This window comes from Alosa sapidissima, chromosome 20 (assembly GCF_018492685.1).
Source record: "Alosa sapidissima isolate fAloSap1 chromosome 20, fAloSap1.pri, whole genome shotgun sequence".
Taxonomy (NCBI): Eukaryota; Metazoa; Chordata; class Actinopteri; order Clupeiformes; family Clupeidae; genus Alosa; species Alosa sapidissima.
The window spans coordinates 27593302-27608807 of record NC_055976.1 but is presented as its reverse complement, the minus strand read 5'-3'; the positions used below and the strand labels follow the sequence as shown (position 1 = coordinate 27608807).

Sequence of the window (15506 nt, the reverse complement as noted above, 5' to 3'; positions counted from 1 at the left end):
CTTGTCAGTTCAAAATGTTGGCGCTGGTGTTGGTAAATGCCCTCATGCCGGCGCCTACATGTGGTGAGTTTAAGGCTCCAGCAGCTGCTGCTGCCTACGTGGCACCTCGCTATTCTGACGCGACCGCCAGACAAGTGGTGGACAGACAGCATGTCCACAGAGCGGCCTTTTCTAGTGCGCGTGGTTATCGTGCGAGTGCAATTTGCATCACCACTTGCGTCCATCACACTTGTCAAGAGGCTTGATATGCCTCTCTCAAGTGTGTGTGTGTGTGTGTGTGTGTGTGTGTGTGTGTGTGTTTTCCCTTTGAGACATAACCGTAACTGAACCGTGAACCAACAGATGAGCAACATGCAACGTATGCAAAGGTTTTTTTTTCTCTCTCTCTGTTTCTCTTTCTTTACGGGAAAGTAAGATATATAATTTGAAAGTGCAGTGACTGAGAGGGCCATCTCATTATCTTGCCCATCGATGATGTCTTATTGTGTCTGCGGAAACAAAAGATTCTTATTGTGGCAGTGTCTGTCTCGCCCCACACCTCCAGTGATTCACAGACACCAGGGCAAAGGGTTCTCTTGGGCAAATCACAAAGGGTATTCCCTTTACCCTCACAGTAAATCTAATGATGACACACACACACACACACACACACACACACACACACACATACAAACATACAAACACACACACAAACATACACACACACACACACACACACACACACACACACACACATACAAACACACACACACGCACACTCATGATGGTGGTGTTGTATTTTCGGGGCCAGGCAAACACACTAGAGGGGGGATTCCCTGTGTGTCATGGGAGTTATTGGGATGCTTCACTCTGCCCTCTTGAAGCAGCTCTCCTTTCTCCAGTTGCATGTACAGTACGTAAGTGATGGCATTGATGAGAATACTGTGAGCTGCTCAATGACCCCCTAGCACAGAAGAGGTCTGACTTCTTTAATGCATTTGAAAACTATTTTAGTTCAGTTTAGTTTTAGTGAAAATATTGACTTAATTTTCATTTCCGAAGGGGTTTTAACATCCAGATGTGAGGCGATGACCAAGTTGTTTAAAGTTTCGCAAAAATGTACAGAAGTGTTTTCGCGGCTGTCTTGAAAAACACAATTCAATTCACTTTTTGCCATTTTTACTTTCTTTCCCCTCACTTGCTTTCTCTGATATTGCTTTCTGTCTTTTTCGTTTCCGTTCTTTCTCTCTGTCTTGTCTTCGTCTGTCTGTCTTCCGCTCTCATACTCACTCACTCTCTCTCTCTCTCTCTCTCTCTCTGTCTCTCTGTCTCAGGTCTGTCTGAGGACATCCTGGGCCTGAAGCTGGGTCACGAAGAGAACGGAGCGTGCGACAGCGGGGTGGAGACGTCCTTCCAGCAGCCTAGCCTCAGCCTGACCGAGTCCCTGTGCGGCCACTTAGAGCTGCCCGAAACCCCCCAGCAGGCCGTGGCCTAGAGCCAGAGTCAGTCCAGGCCCCACAACCCAAGCCACTGGACCCTCCATCAGTCAGTCACCTCCTCCAGCTTGACGCCACCACCAACACCACCACCACCACCACCGCCAGCCAACCAGCCATCCAGTGAGCCAGTCAGCCACTTGCCAAAGAGGCGAAGGCCCAGTGGGGTGTACTGACTGTTGTGGTCAGTGGGTGGCACTGGGGCAGACCACATTGAAACAAACACTCCACTCCAAGCCAGCCTCACCGGCTGGCATGGAGGAATGGATGTCCATGACATCCCAACCCAACCCAACCCAACTCCAAATCTAATTATAAAAGCTTGGCCCAGAGTCTGCTTCCACAGGCACTTGTTTTGGAGTCATTCATATATGCGCCATTAGAGTCTCTTCAGTGCTTTGTTTCAAAAAAAAAAAAAACCATATTGTTTGAAGAGTCAGTTTTATTTCTCTTCTCTTCTTGTATGGTAATGTGGGGGGGGGAACCCTACTCCTTTCCTGCGTATCAACTGATGACTAAGCTCTGTCTTTTTTGTTTTTTCGTTTACGTAATGACTCAGACATTTCTAGAAAGGCTCGACTGCGGGGTCTGTCGAGGAAATGCCTCCATTCAAATCACATCTGGCATTTTGGGGCAGCGTTTTAGTAGTGCACAGCCGTCCCTGCTGAGGGTAACACCATGGTCACGCTTGAGCCTCTGCGCTTCTGTGGCTTCCGGAAACATCCTTCTAACATTGTGGCCGTCACCCCTTCACTTTCTAAACACGCTGTTCCCAGAGGGCTTTCTAGAACTGTCTTTTCTTCATTTTGACTTGGCAGAGGATATCTGCTGCCTTCCTCACTCACAGAGAGCACCATTATGTTCTGAAGTCTGTTAAGAAGTCTAATAATCCTGACTTCTTTAGATGTTCTTCTTTAGATCTCTCACATCTGGCCTGCATCTGGCCCAGATTTGGCAGACTATCCATTCTAGAACCGGCTGTTATCTGAGTGGTTCCTGACCTGCACAATTGGACAACTTCCTGCCAAACTAGAAATAGATGCATGTGGTGCTGTTAGTGACGATGTCAGAGAGGACGGAGATGACCATGACGGCAGGAACAGGATAGAACTATTACTAGTGCTATGGTAACTGAATGATTTTATTTCAATGTTTATGTTTGTTTGTTTGTCTGTTTGTTTTTCATGCCAGTAGCTCATTCCTGCCTCTTTATGACACATTTTCATAAGCTGTGAGTTGGGGGCTCGGTCTGTTGGGACTGTTTTTGTTTTTCCTTTATTTCAAACTAAGGGGCTTAAACTAGGTGCTGGAACTGATCTCATCCACTGTGTCAATCATGGTGATTGACTGACTGATGTATTGATGATATATTTTTATATATATATATATATATATATATATATATATATATATATATATATATATATATATATATATATATATATATATATATATATAAAAGAGTTTGGTTCCAAAACGCTATATCCTCCATTTGAATGAATTTTCATTAATATTTTTTTTACATTTCATTTTCCAAGTAATTTCAGTTGAACTGTAATCAAAACTCAATCAAAACAACACAACTGCAATTTAATTGATATTACCTGAAATACACAATTAAATAACATGACTTTTTAATGTTTTTAAAAATGGAGATATAGCGTTTTGGAGCCAAACTCTTCATATATATCTATATATACATGCCTCTTTCCATGCCTATTGTGGGGTTGGGATGGGTGGGAGGATAGGGGACAGTGCTCTAATTCCTCTTCTCAGATCATTAAAACCTGTTTATTGTGTTTTAACTTTCTTTTTTCCCCCAATCGCTCCATATGTTATATTCCCTGTGGACGTGGCCTCTGAAGGCCTGTGGTTTTCTAAACCACTCCAATCCAGAGTTTAAACATCAGATGCATCAAAACACTTTTGTCCCTCTGGCTTTTTGACTTTTAAGAAGTCCAACTGTATATGACATCCAAGCATTGTAAAGTTATTTTATAGAGTTTTTTGTGTATTGTGTGTTTTGTTTGAGAACAACAGAACCAATTGATAAACCAAACCAAAGGTTTGCTAGGCACTGTCGTTTATTAGGGTTATATTTATGTCTGTGCCCCCTGTGTAATAGTGTGTTGTACAGAGGAAAAAGTCTGCTTTTTAATTGGTTTTATTGTTATACTTTTTTTATAATAAAAAGCTAATTTCATGATTCATGATGCTTGTTTTTTTTGTATCTTTAAGGAGATGTGTATGTTTTATGACTATTTAGAAAGAAACTGTGGGAAATGTTTTACACTCAATAGACCCACCACTTTTGTTAGCTTGTTATCATGAGTCAACTTTTGGTATACTTCCTTCTGCACTGAAAACACTATATGTTTAATCCCATTCTTTAGTTATAGTAACTTATGTATGCATAAGCTCTGCATATGTTGCTGTTTGTTTTAAACAGGTCTTAAAGTAGGCCACTAGGTGGAGTAAGAGTTCAGCGTCTTGCCTTGAGCATTATATCTCAGTATCAAGCATAACATAAAAGCTGCAACAGGTATGTTAAAGCAACACCAAAGACCTTAAAATAATCGTTTCAGTGGTTCATCAACACGTAACAGGGTGAACGTCACTTCTGCATTCGCTTTGCGACCCTCTATCGGCTAAAACCGCACTATAGCCTACAAGTTTGCCAGATCGGGTACCGGATCTGAGTTCGATGGAATGAGACATAAGAAACTTCAAATTTGACTTGATTCTGATGTCGCAACACATCATACTTTCATAAAATCATGCAACATACTCTACCTTGTCTGTGGACATCGTTATTTCCAAAGCCGGGGCTGGATAAACAAATAGCGTGCGTGCGACAGAGGAAAAGTGCTTTGGTGTTGCTTTAACTATTTACCTGTATATTAATCCTTTATTTAATCTTAGTTAATATACATACTTTTCCAGTCAGTGTTTTTACAACAAACACTTAAATGCAATACAATGCAATATACACAAAATAAGTGATTTGACTGCTATAAAAAAACACTCATTAGTAACTTCTTGTAAAAGTGTTCAAACCCCTATGCTTTTTAGTTCCAGATTAGTGAAAGTAAAATACTTGGCAAATTTAAAAATAATGTGTCATCTACACATTATTTTTAAATTTGCCAAGTATTTTACTTTCACTAATCCGGTATATGCTTCTCCTGGATATAGAAATCTAGAAGTCCAAGACCCAGGTTGTGAGAGAGCCTAACAGGGAAAAGAAGACTAAACAAGGGGATGTCTAATGCCTAAGGAAAATATCCAAGCACTTTGTTGTCCAACTGGGCCTCACTGGACTCCATAAAGCAGAATGGAAAATTAACAGAGCAGTACAGGTACAGATTAGGCCTGACAGTTTACCCATTCACATGGCGGTGGCTGCCATGTAAAGCACCAACCTGAAAATCAAGAGCAGTTCAGTGCCTTGCTCAAGGACACTTCCACAATCCAGGCTCCACACTTCTGAGTGGCTGGAATTACTTATGCCTTCTGAGACAATGTCGCCTCAAGTGTCAAGTGGAAATGCTACTCATGGTGCTTATTAGAAAAGGCTGTCCTCCAAACCAAACATCCAAAGGTATTAACTGGTGAGGGAGGTCACCACTGTCCACATATCGTTTGATTATTCACAACTGTCCACATAATTTGATTATTCACCACTGTCCACATATCGTCCTGATTATTCACCACTGTCCACATATTGTCCTGATTATTCACAACTGTCCACATATTGTTTGATTATTCACAACTGTCCACATATCGTTTGATTATTCACAACTGTCCACATATCGTTTGATTATTCACCACTGTTCACATATCATCCTGATTATTCACCACTGTCCACATATCGTTTGATTATTCACAACTGTCCACATATTGTCCTGGTTATTCACCACTGTCCACATATCGTCCTGATTATTCACAACTGTCCACATATTGTCCTGGTTATTCACCACTGTCCACATATCGTTTGATTATTCACCACTGTCCACTGTCCACATATCGTTTGATTATTTAAATCCAGTGTGTATAACGGACATGCAGGTGTACAATCTTAAAGAGCTCTGCAGAAAACAAAGGGATTCTTATAGGCTACACTTTGCAAACAGAATGTTTTATTTTTTAACTTATTAATTTTATTTTAATAGATAGATGACTGAATCATTGAAATGTATAGTCTGGAATCGAACCATTCACCTCGCTTAATCCAAGGGGCGGGCAGAGAATTGTCTTTCAAACTGCCTAGGCATGCAATAGGCCAGCGCTACGACCATATCCGTATCCGGTCGGAAAAACGGCAAATACATCCTTCTTCAAAAGGAATGACTTAAGTGCATTGTGTTGCTCAACTTTCAAAGAAAAGCACAAGTCCAACTCCTCCAAAGTTGACGCCAACGCCGATTCAAACAACCACTCTTCGTTCGCCATAGCCACATTCCTTGTTGTTCACCGTTGCAGGACTGTCGTTATCCTGTTAAGCCCGCCTTAAGACTCTCTAACAAAATAGAGCGCTGTGATTGGATGACGTCCACGGCGTCAGCCAATAGAAATCCCTATGGTTTGATACTAGACGTACAGGCTAAGCAAACGAATTTGCCGCCGCTAGGGTGCGTCTAGATTTCTAGGCTAGATGACTTATTTAGCCTTTAGAAACATATGCTACAGAATGAATGCATAATAACAAACCTGATTGGGGAAATAGGTGTATCTTTACATGGAATAAAGACTGCAGTGGTGTTAGATACTTTGTACGCCGTTGTATAATGCACTGGCATTCCCTTGCACAATTCCTTGCACCATGCACCAGGCCTCAAAACAGTAGCTTTGCTGGTTTACAGTAGGTTATGAGACTTGAGCTGTTAGGGTAACATGTTTAGGTTGTCATTCCAAAACTATTACAGGCTATGTGCTTACTACCACTGTGTTGCAATGTAAGAACAGTGATGTTAATGTGTTCTATTATTCTTACAAATTTTGCAGATTGTTTCAGGCCTGTAAATAAAACTGAAACATAGCCTATATGACACCTGGAAATGGCAATTATATAGAATCAAATACATAGTAGTAGGTCTAATTTATTATTTCTAAGAGTAAACAAAAAAAAGTAGGTTTCAAATTGGTAGTCATAGGGCAGGTATTGAATTTGAGGAGGGCTTTAGGCCTGGCCTAACAGGTTATCATTGAGTTTCATTTACTCTGTAGTTTTTCAGGTTGATCTGGTCTGGTTAGTCAGGATTTCACCTTCAGTTGGAAATTGTGTAGCATAAGTTAACTGAGTTGTCTTTACTTTAATGTAGGCCTAGCCTTAGTGCATCCTCTAGTTTGGTAACAGGAATTCCAGAGGCGGAGAGAGTACACAGCTTCATTACTTGAGTAAGATACCCATTGCTAAATTTTACTCAAGTACAAGTAAAAGTACAACAGTCAGATGTCTACTTAAGTATAAGTACTGAAGTACTTGTTTTTAAAAGTACTTGAGTATCAAGAGTACAGGAGTAGCCTACATTTTCTAAATATTGCATTACTACTGCCAGAGTGCTTACACTTATGTACAGAAACGTCCTACATGGAGTTATGAAAAATGTTAATGTTAATACCTTAGAGAATGTAAAAGGAATTGAAAGTAAAATCAAGTAATTTTCATCTTTTTACCATGTTGCCAGGGATGGGCAGTATTGGCTACATGTATATACGTATTTCAAATACAAAATACTATTTTGTAATTGAAACACTTGAAGCGAAAACTATCATTAACTTGTTCAGAAAATTGAAATAGTCTGGCGAGGTGGGGTCACGGGTTGGCACATTCGGGATGGACCTGCATCTTCATCCGTTTTGTCCATGGTTTCGTCTCTTATCTAAATCTGACCATGGAGTTAACTTTGGCGGAAAGCTGAAGGTGATTGCTGATAGGCTGTCCCAATCAGTGGCGCCTGCACAATCCAATCACGTTTGAGAGGGAAACAACAAATTGAGGGATTCCGAGATTTTTCTTTTTACAAGTAACGGGTAGTACTCACGGTTATGGATAGAAATGTAGTGGAGTAAAGAGTACAATATTTGCCTCTCAAATGTACTTGAGTAAATGAGTAGGCTACTCCCCAAAAATGATACTCGAGTAAAGTACAGATCCCTCAAAATTGTACTCAAGTACTGTAGCCTATAAGTAAATGTAGGCCTACTCCGTTACTGTCCGGCTCTGATGAATTCCATGAGCTAGTCTGGATATCAGTTTCATTAGTAGATAGGCCTATATAATAAGCATTGAACAGATATTAAGATAATAAGACATTTAACAAAGTATTGCCATATGATTGAATATTGATGTGTCCCAGTATTTAGGCTAACTGTGCCCCAGTAAACAAGTTAAGGTTTTTTAACTAACTCCTGTTGTCTCTTTGGCAGCAGATTATTATTATTATTATTATTATATAGTTTATATATTATTATATATATTATTATTTATTATTATATATTATTATTATTATATAGTTTTTCGTGATAGTGCCACTGCCTTATTGAGACCCCTTTCTCTTTGAACCCTGTATGGGCGGGGGTGGGCAGGCATATTCCTGCAGTTAGTAGGCTAGGTTGTCCTTGCTAAGTGTACCAATCTGGCTGTGTGTCCGTATGTGTCGAGAGAGAGAGAGAGAGAGAGAGAGAGCTGGGGCGTGCTCAGGAATCTTTAACAGCTGCCCTCTCCTATGTGTTCTGAGGGCGGGATGATGGAGTGACGACGACCAGACGGTTCCGTGTTCTACACCCAATACGAATTCACACAGCAAGCAAGGAAATGAGATTTCAAAATGATTCCACATAAACATTCTAATGGCATCGTTGAGGACAGGCGACGATACGTGACTGCGGGTGGAATATAATGTGCTTGCAGGCGGAAGTCGTGCGTGCATGTGTTGTCGAAAATCTCGCCAGCCTTTAAGAACATGAAAACAAGAAGCACGTTTGATGCCGAAGCGGTTGTAAATCGTCGGTCTCCTCGTCAATAGAGTTGGATTCTACCAAATAACTGTTTGATCCGGTGACATTGAGGACGCAATTTTAATACCATTTTGTTTTAATGGTCATTTTGACTGTCCGTAAACAGCGCTTGGAGGCAAGCAACGGCGTTCAGATTTTTTTCTTGAAGTATTTCTGAAGTCGGTTTGTCATGAATCTTTTTTGTTTACGTTAAGTAGCCTAACCACGTCTCAGTTTCGACTATTCTAACGTAGCCTAATCATATGCAACTTTGTGGACAGAATCGGCGGTCTTTGGATAAAATACAAATCTATCCCGAAGAGGGTGAACCATGGCTGGTTAGAGAGCCAACTCTGAAGTTAGAATGACTTGGCGTGTGAATGGCGTGGTTTAACACAGCATCCGCACAGGTCGTTGTTGCTGACATCTGGAAGTACAGCTATATTTGCCTTTATCATAAACGCTTCTGTAAACTTCAGAAACAGCAGCTGTTTTCATAATGGCAGATAGCGGTCGTGTCAAGCAAGTCAGTCCTAGTGGGAGCCCCCATTCCGGGAGGAAAAAGACACAGCAGTCGCCGGGGTCTAGGACGAAATACCAGGTCAACGCTCCAGGACACTGCTTTCGGAAAGTGACCCTCACCAAACCCACCTTCTGTCATCACTGCAGTGACTTTATCTGGGGACTGGTCGGGTTTCTCTGTGAAGGTATAGTATAAGCCGAGGTGTCCTGGCTGTATAGCCTAATGCCAGTTGTGGTTTGATGATGCCAGACCCAGAATTACGTACAGCTAGCGTTACAACACAAAATGAATTGTATTGTTGTCATTTTTACTCAGGGAAATGGTAACGTTAGACAATGCTTTGGTCTTCTCTTAACCGAAGCATGAATGCGAGTTTAACTATTAGGCTACCTAATTTCTCACTTCAGGTTTAATTATTAGGCTACTGTGGGCTGGGGGACACTGGAATCTCCTGTAGGTTACGTTGTTTGCTGTGGTTGTTTCCCGTAGGATATCCTTTAGAATGCATGCCCCCCCCCCACACACACACAGTAAATGTTTAAGCAATTGGTTCCTGTCCATGAAACCAGTCTATGGTCCAAACCTGCATACTGTTTGTCAGGGCTCATACTGTGCCTCAGAGGAGCCTATATGTGGACAGTGTGACTGTAGTGCTGTATAAGTATTGCATTATCCAAACGACTGATATGTGTGTATATATATATATATATATATATACTAATATGCAGAACTAACTCTGTATGAATACTGTTGAGAGAGAATGACAGAAAGAGGGTGAAAAAGTGTGTGTGAGAGAGAGAGAGAGGGAGACAGTTTTATAGAAGCTGGTGAGCTGTCACTGATGGATGTTGCTGGACGTGGTAGGCCTGTCAGTTTGGATGGAGGGTAGCAATCGATTGACTCCTGCTCAGTGATGTGTTGCTCCGCAGTTGTGTTTTTTGGCCATTGCTGCCTTAATCTCTTCAAAAGAGCTGATTTAATGATTGCAGCGCCTTTCAGCCGGGACGAGATCAGCCGTGCCCATTGATCCCGTCTGCCCCCCCCCCCCGTGTTGACGTCTGCCTAATTAAATCGCCTGTGGTTAATTGGGAAGGTGATGTGAACTCACGCTACAAGGCTCTAGTTGTGTGCCTGAGCTGATTTGGGATTGCTTTGTTTTCAATAAAGCACCAGATAAAGGAACGGGATCTTTCATAGATCTGTTCTTTGAAGTCTTCCATTAAGCCAGCAAGAGTGACATACTGCCAGAGGGAGAGGCAGATATTAATGACATAATGACACTATGCAGTGTGGTTCTCAGGTGTTTTGATCACCTCATGGCTATGTACAGACTCTCCCCCCCCCCCCCCCCCCCCCTTCCAGTCTTCCTTGTTTCCTCTTCAGAAGGAAACATGGTGTGTGTAATGTTATCAGCAGGAAGAAAACTGTACTTTTATAGTAAATCTCGGCAGCACCTTGTCAAGCAGGCTAACAGTTACCCAGTCATTGGCCATATCTGTGTGAAAGGTGGCTTCGCCAGCCTCCAAGACAAAGCCGACTTAGTGCATTCCCAATAGCATGTGAGTCACCTTTTACACGTTTCCCTGAGTGTTACAGAACTTTCTGTCTTTCGGTTGTGTTATATTCTCCCTTTGCCTACTTAGCTAATAGGCATAGCCTTGTTAGCCAGTCTATCTTAATAGTTATATTTGCCTTAAATTTAGGGCACAGTCATCAGCTATCACACATAACTAATATGCACCCGAGGTGTAGCGGACCTCTCCCTTAGCTGATCATTTCTTATCAGTAAGAAACACTGGTCAGGGTGTGGACATATGTGTCCTAACCTACAGTACAGTACAGTACAGTACAATACAATATACAATACAGTACAGTACAATATACAATACACAATACAATACACAAATATTCTTTTAGATAACTGTTCAAGTCCATAGAGAACCCTTCTCATTTAAGAACGTGTTGACCCCAGGTTTTTTACACTGCAAATAATTAGCAGATTTTGTGTTAGAACAGTGAACAGACCTCAGATGTATTGTGTGAAATGGAAGCAATTTCAAACATTTTGCCTATAAGGCAAAGTAGGCCTTTTCATCTAGGCAAAGCACTAAAATACCTGTGGTGTTTGGTGTCACTGTTTGATATGGTACATCTGTATTGAAAGGGAGAAGATATCACTGGTATACCTTTCATGCTGTATCTCACAACCAACATGCTGAGGTCAGGCTGCATCAAATTCAGCCTCTCTGTGCAGAAAAGGAGCAGACGCGAAGTCTTTGGCAAAACTACAAGCAAGCAAGGCCCACAGAGTAGCCATGCTTTTCTCACCCTAATTTATCCCTCTCAAACGTGACAGAATCTTGACAGAAGTTGACGGATATAAATCTACTGTCACCTCAAAAGGTGATGTGACGAAAAGAGGTGGTGAAGTAATCATACCAGCTGCATGTTGCGTCACCACAAGTCCTTTCATCACCAAGGTGGGAGGGGAGCACAGAGTGTGGTGATGGACAGCTCTGGTGTTACCAGGCAGATGGAGGGAGGGATGGAGGGAGGGAGAGAAATAGAGAGATTTATCAGTGTTGAGCAATATGCGGCTGTGAAGTCGTGATTGACTCTTTTGTGGTTGGCATGGCAACAGATCATCCAATGGATCCGGGCAGGCTGCATGGTGCACACACACACACACACACACCAGGGTTGTGCACAATTCGAATTGCAATTCTGCTTCCTGTTTGCTACCTCAATTGAAATGCAAGTGAAATTCAAGAATTGAATTGGAATTTAAGAGCTAGTTTCAATTCAATTCTGGAATTTTGCACAAGCCTGACACACACACACACACACACACACACACACACACCCACACGGTTGCGCTCTCCTGCTGAAGATAAACAAGGCTGCCCCTCCAGGAACTCGTGGGAATCCCTCTCTGGAACTCGAGATGCAGAAGATAGATGGGATGCTGGGGTGGGGTTGTGGAGGTGGAGGGAGGGGGTAGGCTGTATGTGTGAATGGCCTGCACTATTGATCAGATGTGCTCGTTGAGCAGTTAGTATTTGTTGTGAACCAGACGCCGTCACTGAGCTAGCAACGCTTCATGCACCGTTTGTACAAGTGATGAATGGGTTGCACACTGGGTCAATAACCTTCCAAAAAGCAGCCAAGGCCCCAAACAAATAAACAGGCTCCGCAGTTAGTCTACAGTAGACACGTTACATTCAGCCAGACCCTAACGGTTTGTTGGCAGCATCTTTCTAAGCAGGCCTGGGCCCCAGAGTTCCGCCACTTGGTCTATTCACAACCCTGACGAGACGACCCGCTTCCTGAACCCCTTTCGACATCGCGTCACGGTCACGCCGGGAGTGTGTCTGCTCACGGCGCAGGGCGTTTGGTCGCACGCTCCGGTGGGGTGTTTTGATGGTCCGCAGGTGACACCGGTGGCCCTTGCCATAATCCTCCTGTGCCCTTTCGCCGGGGGTCTGTAAATAGATGAAACCATAGACACCGGCGCCACCGTTCTGCTGCAATCAATGCATATTAATAGTCATGGAATAGTGCCAAGAAGGCTGTGGCGAGATGACAATCGGCTATCCATATCAACATCAATCCAAAGCTTGGCACTGAGCAGAACTACGCTGAGCGCCACGGAAACCACTGAAAAGGTTTAAAACAGGAAATGGCTTTTCTTTTAGTCTTGTTAGAAATGTTGCTCTAGTGGTGCACAGCGTTTTTTGGGTCTTTTGAGAAGGGTTTCCCAATTGTCAAGCGCCAGCAGTTGTAGCCACATACAATTATGTCCCTCAATTATAGTCCCATCCTGTCCAGTACTAAGAGAGTGCCTCTGCTGGGTTTGGTCTCTATAGAACAGCTGGGAGTTATTAGCCTAACTAGAGAAATGAAGTTCTTTGCTTGTCCCTCATACATGGCCATTTCACTGTGAAATATATAAATACATTACTAAGGTGAAATACAAATGTGAATTGACAGCCTTTTTTTACCAATTGTACGTCTATGAGCAATAGGCTCCTGTGCTTGTTGAAACAGCGCATTATTTGGAAAGTAAAATGTCAGGGCTGTTGGTGCCTATCTGCATCAGAATTCCAAAGGGCATAGGAGAAGTGCATCACGATGGGCTAGATCAGTTTGTCTTAGTGTATCTACTGTCTGCATAAGAGTGCATTCCTCTTGATGGGACCATGTTAGACTGATCAATCCACCCTTGTTTGCCCCCCCCCCCCCCCTTTCCTCCTCTATTACCCCCCCACCCCTCTTCCATACTCTTTTACCCCCACCCCCCTTTTTTCTCCTCCCTTACCCCCCCCCCCCCTCCTCCAGTGTGTAACTTCATGTCCCATGAGAAGTGCCTGAAGCATGTGAGGACGGTGTGTTCCTGTGTGACTCCCACACTTGTGCGGGTAAGTAAAGGCACCTTCCGTTCCTGACCGTTGCTTTTAGCATGTCTATTTTTGCCACCAGACAAGCACTTAAGGGCTTGTCCAGTCTCCTACGCTAATGTGTTAGGTTGTAAAATGATATGAAGTCAAATGGTGCCATCATGTTGGTGCCTTGTCTTCAGGGGGATTGGGAACTTTGGAAGTCTTTACATCACAAATTAGCTCGAATTGCAGTGACATTTTGTTTGTTTGTGTGTGTGTGTTCCTTCTTTTGGGTCACTGGCGGGCAGCTAAGCTTTGCATGAATGCCCCTGTGAATGCCAGTTTAAGCTCACAATTGCATCTCGCAATGCATTGGCATCTCGTCCACTTTCGTGAGTTTCACAAAACTGTTGTGCATTAGTTAATGGCTTCATTGGATCGATGTGATGTCCTGGCAGCTTCTGAGGAGACGTGTCTGAAAAAAAAAGAGTCTGCTCATGTCTGGGTTTGCACTTGGGCTGGACATTGGATTTGGGTATGTGCGTGCTTGCTTGCACGTGTGTGTGTGTGTGTGGGTCTCTGTGTGTGTGAGATGGCTGAACGTCTGGATGAATCTTTCTCTTGCACATGATTATTGCATTAAGGTGCACTGCCAGCAATGCTTCCCTTTGAAGCGCCGTCCCGCCCACAGCATGCTAATGACGGCCTAGCCTAGCCATCTCAGACTGAGGAATGGAGTGCTCTCATCAGGGAAGGACCGGGCTGCTGTAGCCTCCTGTGGGTGGGAGTATTTATTCGAGCACTTAACGGCGCCCAAGTAGGACAAGCAGGTAGCCCAGGCCGCCTCTCAAGCAGGCCGCCCTCCACATTCAGAGAGCCGTGGAAATGCCGTGGGACTACCTTCTGCATGATGACTCAAGCCGTAGCCCACGTTGTGGGCAGATGCTGTGGCCGTTGTTGTTGTTGTTGTTGTTGTTGTTGTTGTTGTTGTGTGTTGAGTGCTCTCTCGTTTTGCAAGGCTCTGACTGAGTCACCAGCACCACAGCACTGAGGCAGAGTGGACCTTGAAGGAGGCCTGAAGTGTCATTCCTGCCCCACCCCACTTCAACAGTTATTAAGAGGATTAGTTCAACATCTTTCAAGTCCAAAGCCTGATGGTTGCTCAAAAATGAAAAATAATGTATTTCAAAGGGGTCATTTCAAAATGAATCTCATTTTCTCATGAATCTCGTGCTGAAGTCACGATGAGCCAAGTTGCTGAAGAGAAGTCTAAGCCTCCCTACTATAATCTGGTTAATGCCCCTCCTCGCTGGGCAGAATCACACAGCCACCCTTTGCCCCCCCGGCTCCCCCTCCAAACAGCCCACCATTCTAGCCCAGTCCCCAAGGATGGAGGGGAGGCCGAGGATGCCTCCTCCCTGGGGGAGTTTGAGGCTGACCCTGGATCAGATCTGCTGCGACTCCAGGGCTGGAGTGCGCTGCTGCCTGCGTGTGCACAGCTGATTATGCCAGAAAATCTCTCTGTCTCTCTTCCCTTCTCTCTCTCTCTCCATTTCTCTCTCTCTCACTCTTTCTATTTCTCTCTCCTGCTCTCTCTCTCTGTCTCTCTCCCTCTCTCTCTTTCTCTCTCCTTCTGCTCTCTTTCTGTCTCTCTCCCTCTCTCTCACTCTCTTTCTCTTTCTCTCCTTCTCCTGCTCTCTCTCTCTGTCTCTCTCTCTCTCTCTCTTTCTCTCTCACTCTTTCTCTTTCTCGCTCCTTCTGCTCTCTTTCTGCTCTCTCTCCCCCTCCCTCACTCTCTTTCTCTTTCTCTCCTTCTCCTGCTCTCTCTCCCTCTCTCCTTCTCCTCCTCTCTCTCTCTGTCTCTCTCCCTCTCCTGCTCCCTCCCTAGAGATCCAGAGCAAGGACAAACGGAGCCCAAACAAGCTGCAGCTAAGAAAATGAGTTAATAAGGACGTTCTGTACGCCTGTGCTGTGCTGAGGAAACCGCCCGCCCGCCTTACTAAGCCGAGTCACTCACGCCCAGTGTCAAAAGTTGTTGCCGCCAAAATCGCTGACACAGACACAGAGTTGGTTTGGTCTTACCTCAAGGACAGTCAGAAGAGCAGAGTATCTCAACTGTCGCTTCAAAAA

The 15506-nt window shown here is 43.7% G+C and overlaps 2 protein-coding genes across 5 annotated transcripts in view; both read left to right on the top strand.

The window, feature by feature from the left end:
* Positions 1-2513, top strand: part of nfkb1 (nuclear factor of kappa light polypeptide gene enhancer in B-cells 1) — a 35725-nt gene extending 33212 nt beyond the window's left edge. Inside the window, exon 25 of one of the 2 annotated variants that reach the window (XR_006025592.1) lies at positions 1314-1449. Coding sequence is in view for 1 of the 2 variants with exons in the window: in XM_042073486.1 (XP_041929420.1) it covers positions 1314-1474 (161 nt within the window). In the remaining variant the exon portion in view is untranslated. Of the gene's footprint in view, positions 1-1313 lie in introns of both variants that reach the window. The other variant, XM_042073486.1, reaches the window with a different exon arrangement.
* Positions 2514-8158: 5645 nt separating this feature from the next.
* Positions 8159-15506, top strand: part of LOC121693905 (diacylglycerol kinase theta) — a 33560-nt gene continuing 26212 nt past the window's right edge. For 2 of the 3 annotated variants that reach the window (XM_042073657.1, XM_042073656.1), the window contains exons 1-2: positions 8161-9181; positions 13336-13415. In XM_042073657.1, coding sequence (XP_041929591.1) covers positions 8974-9181; positions 13336-13415 — 288 coding nt within the window. In that variant the 5' untranslated portion in view covers positions 8161-8973. Of the gene's footprint in view, positions 9182-13335; positions 13416-15506 lie in introns of all 3 variants that reach the window. The other variant, XM_042073658.1, reaches the window with a different exon arrangement.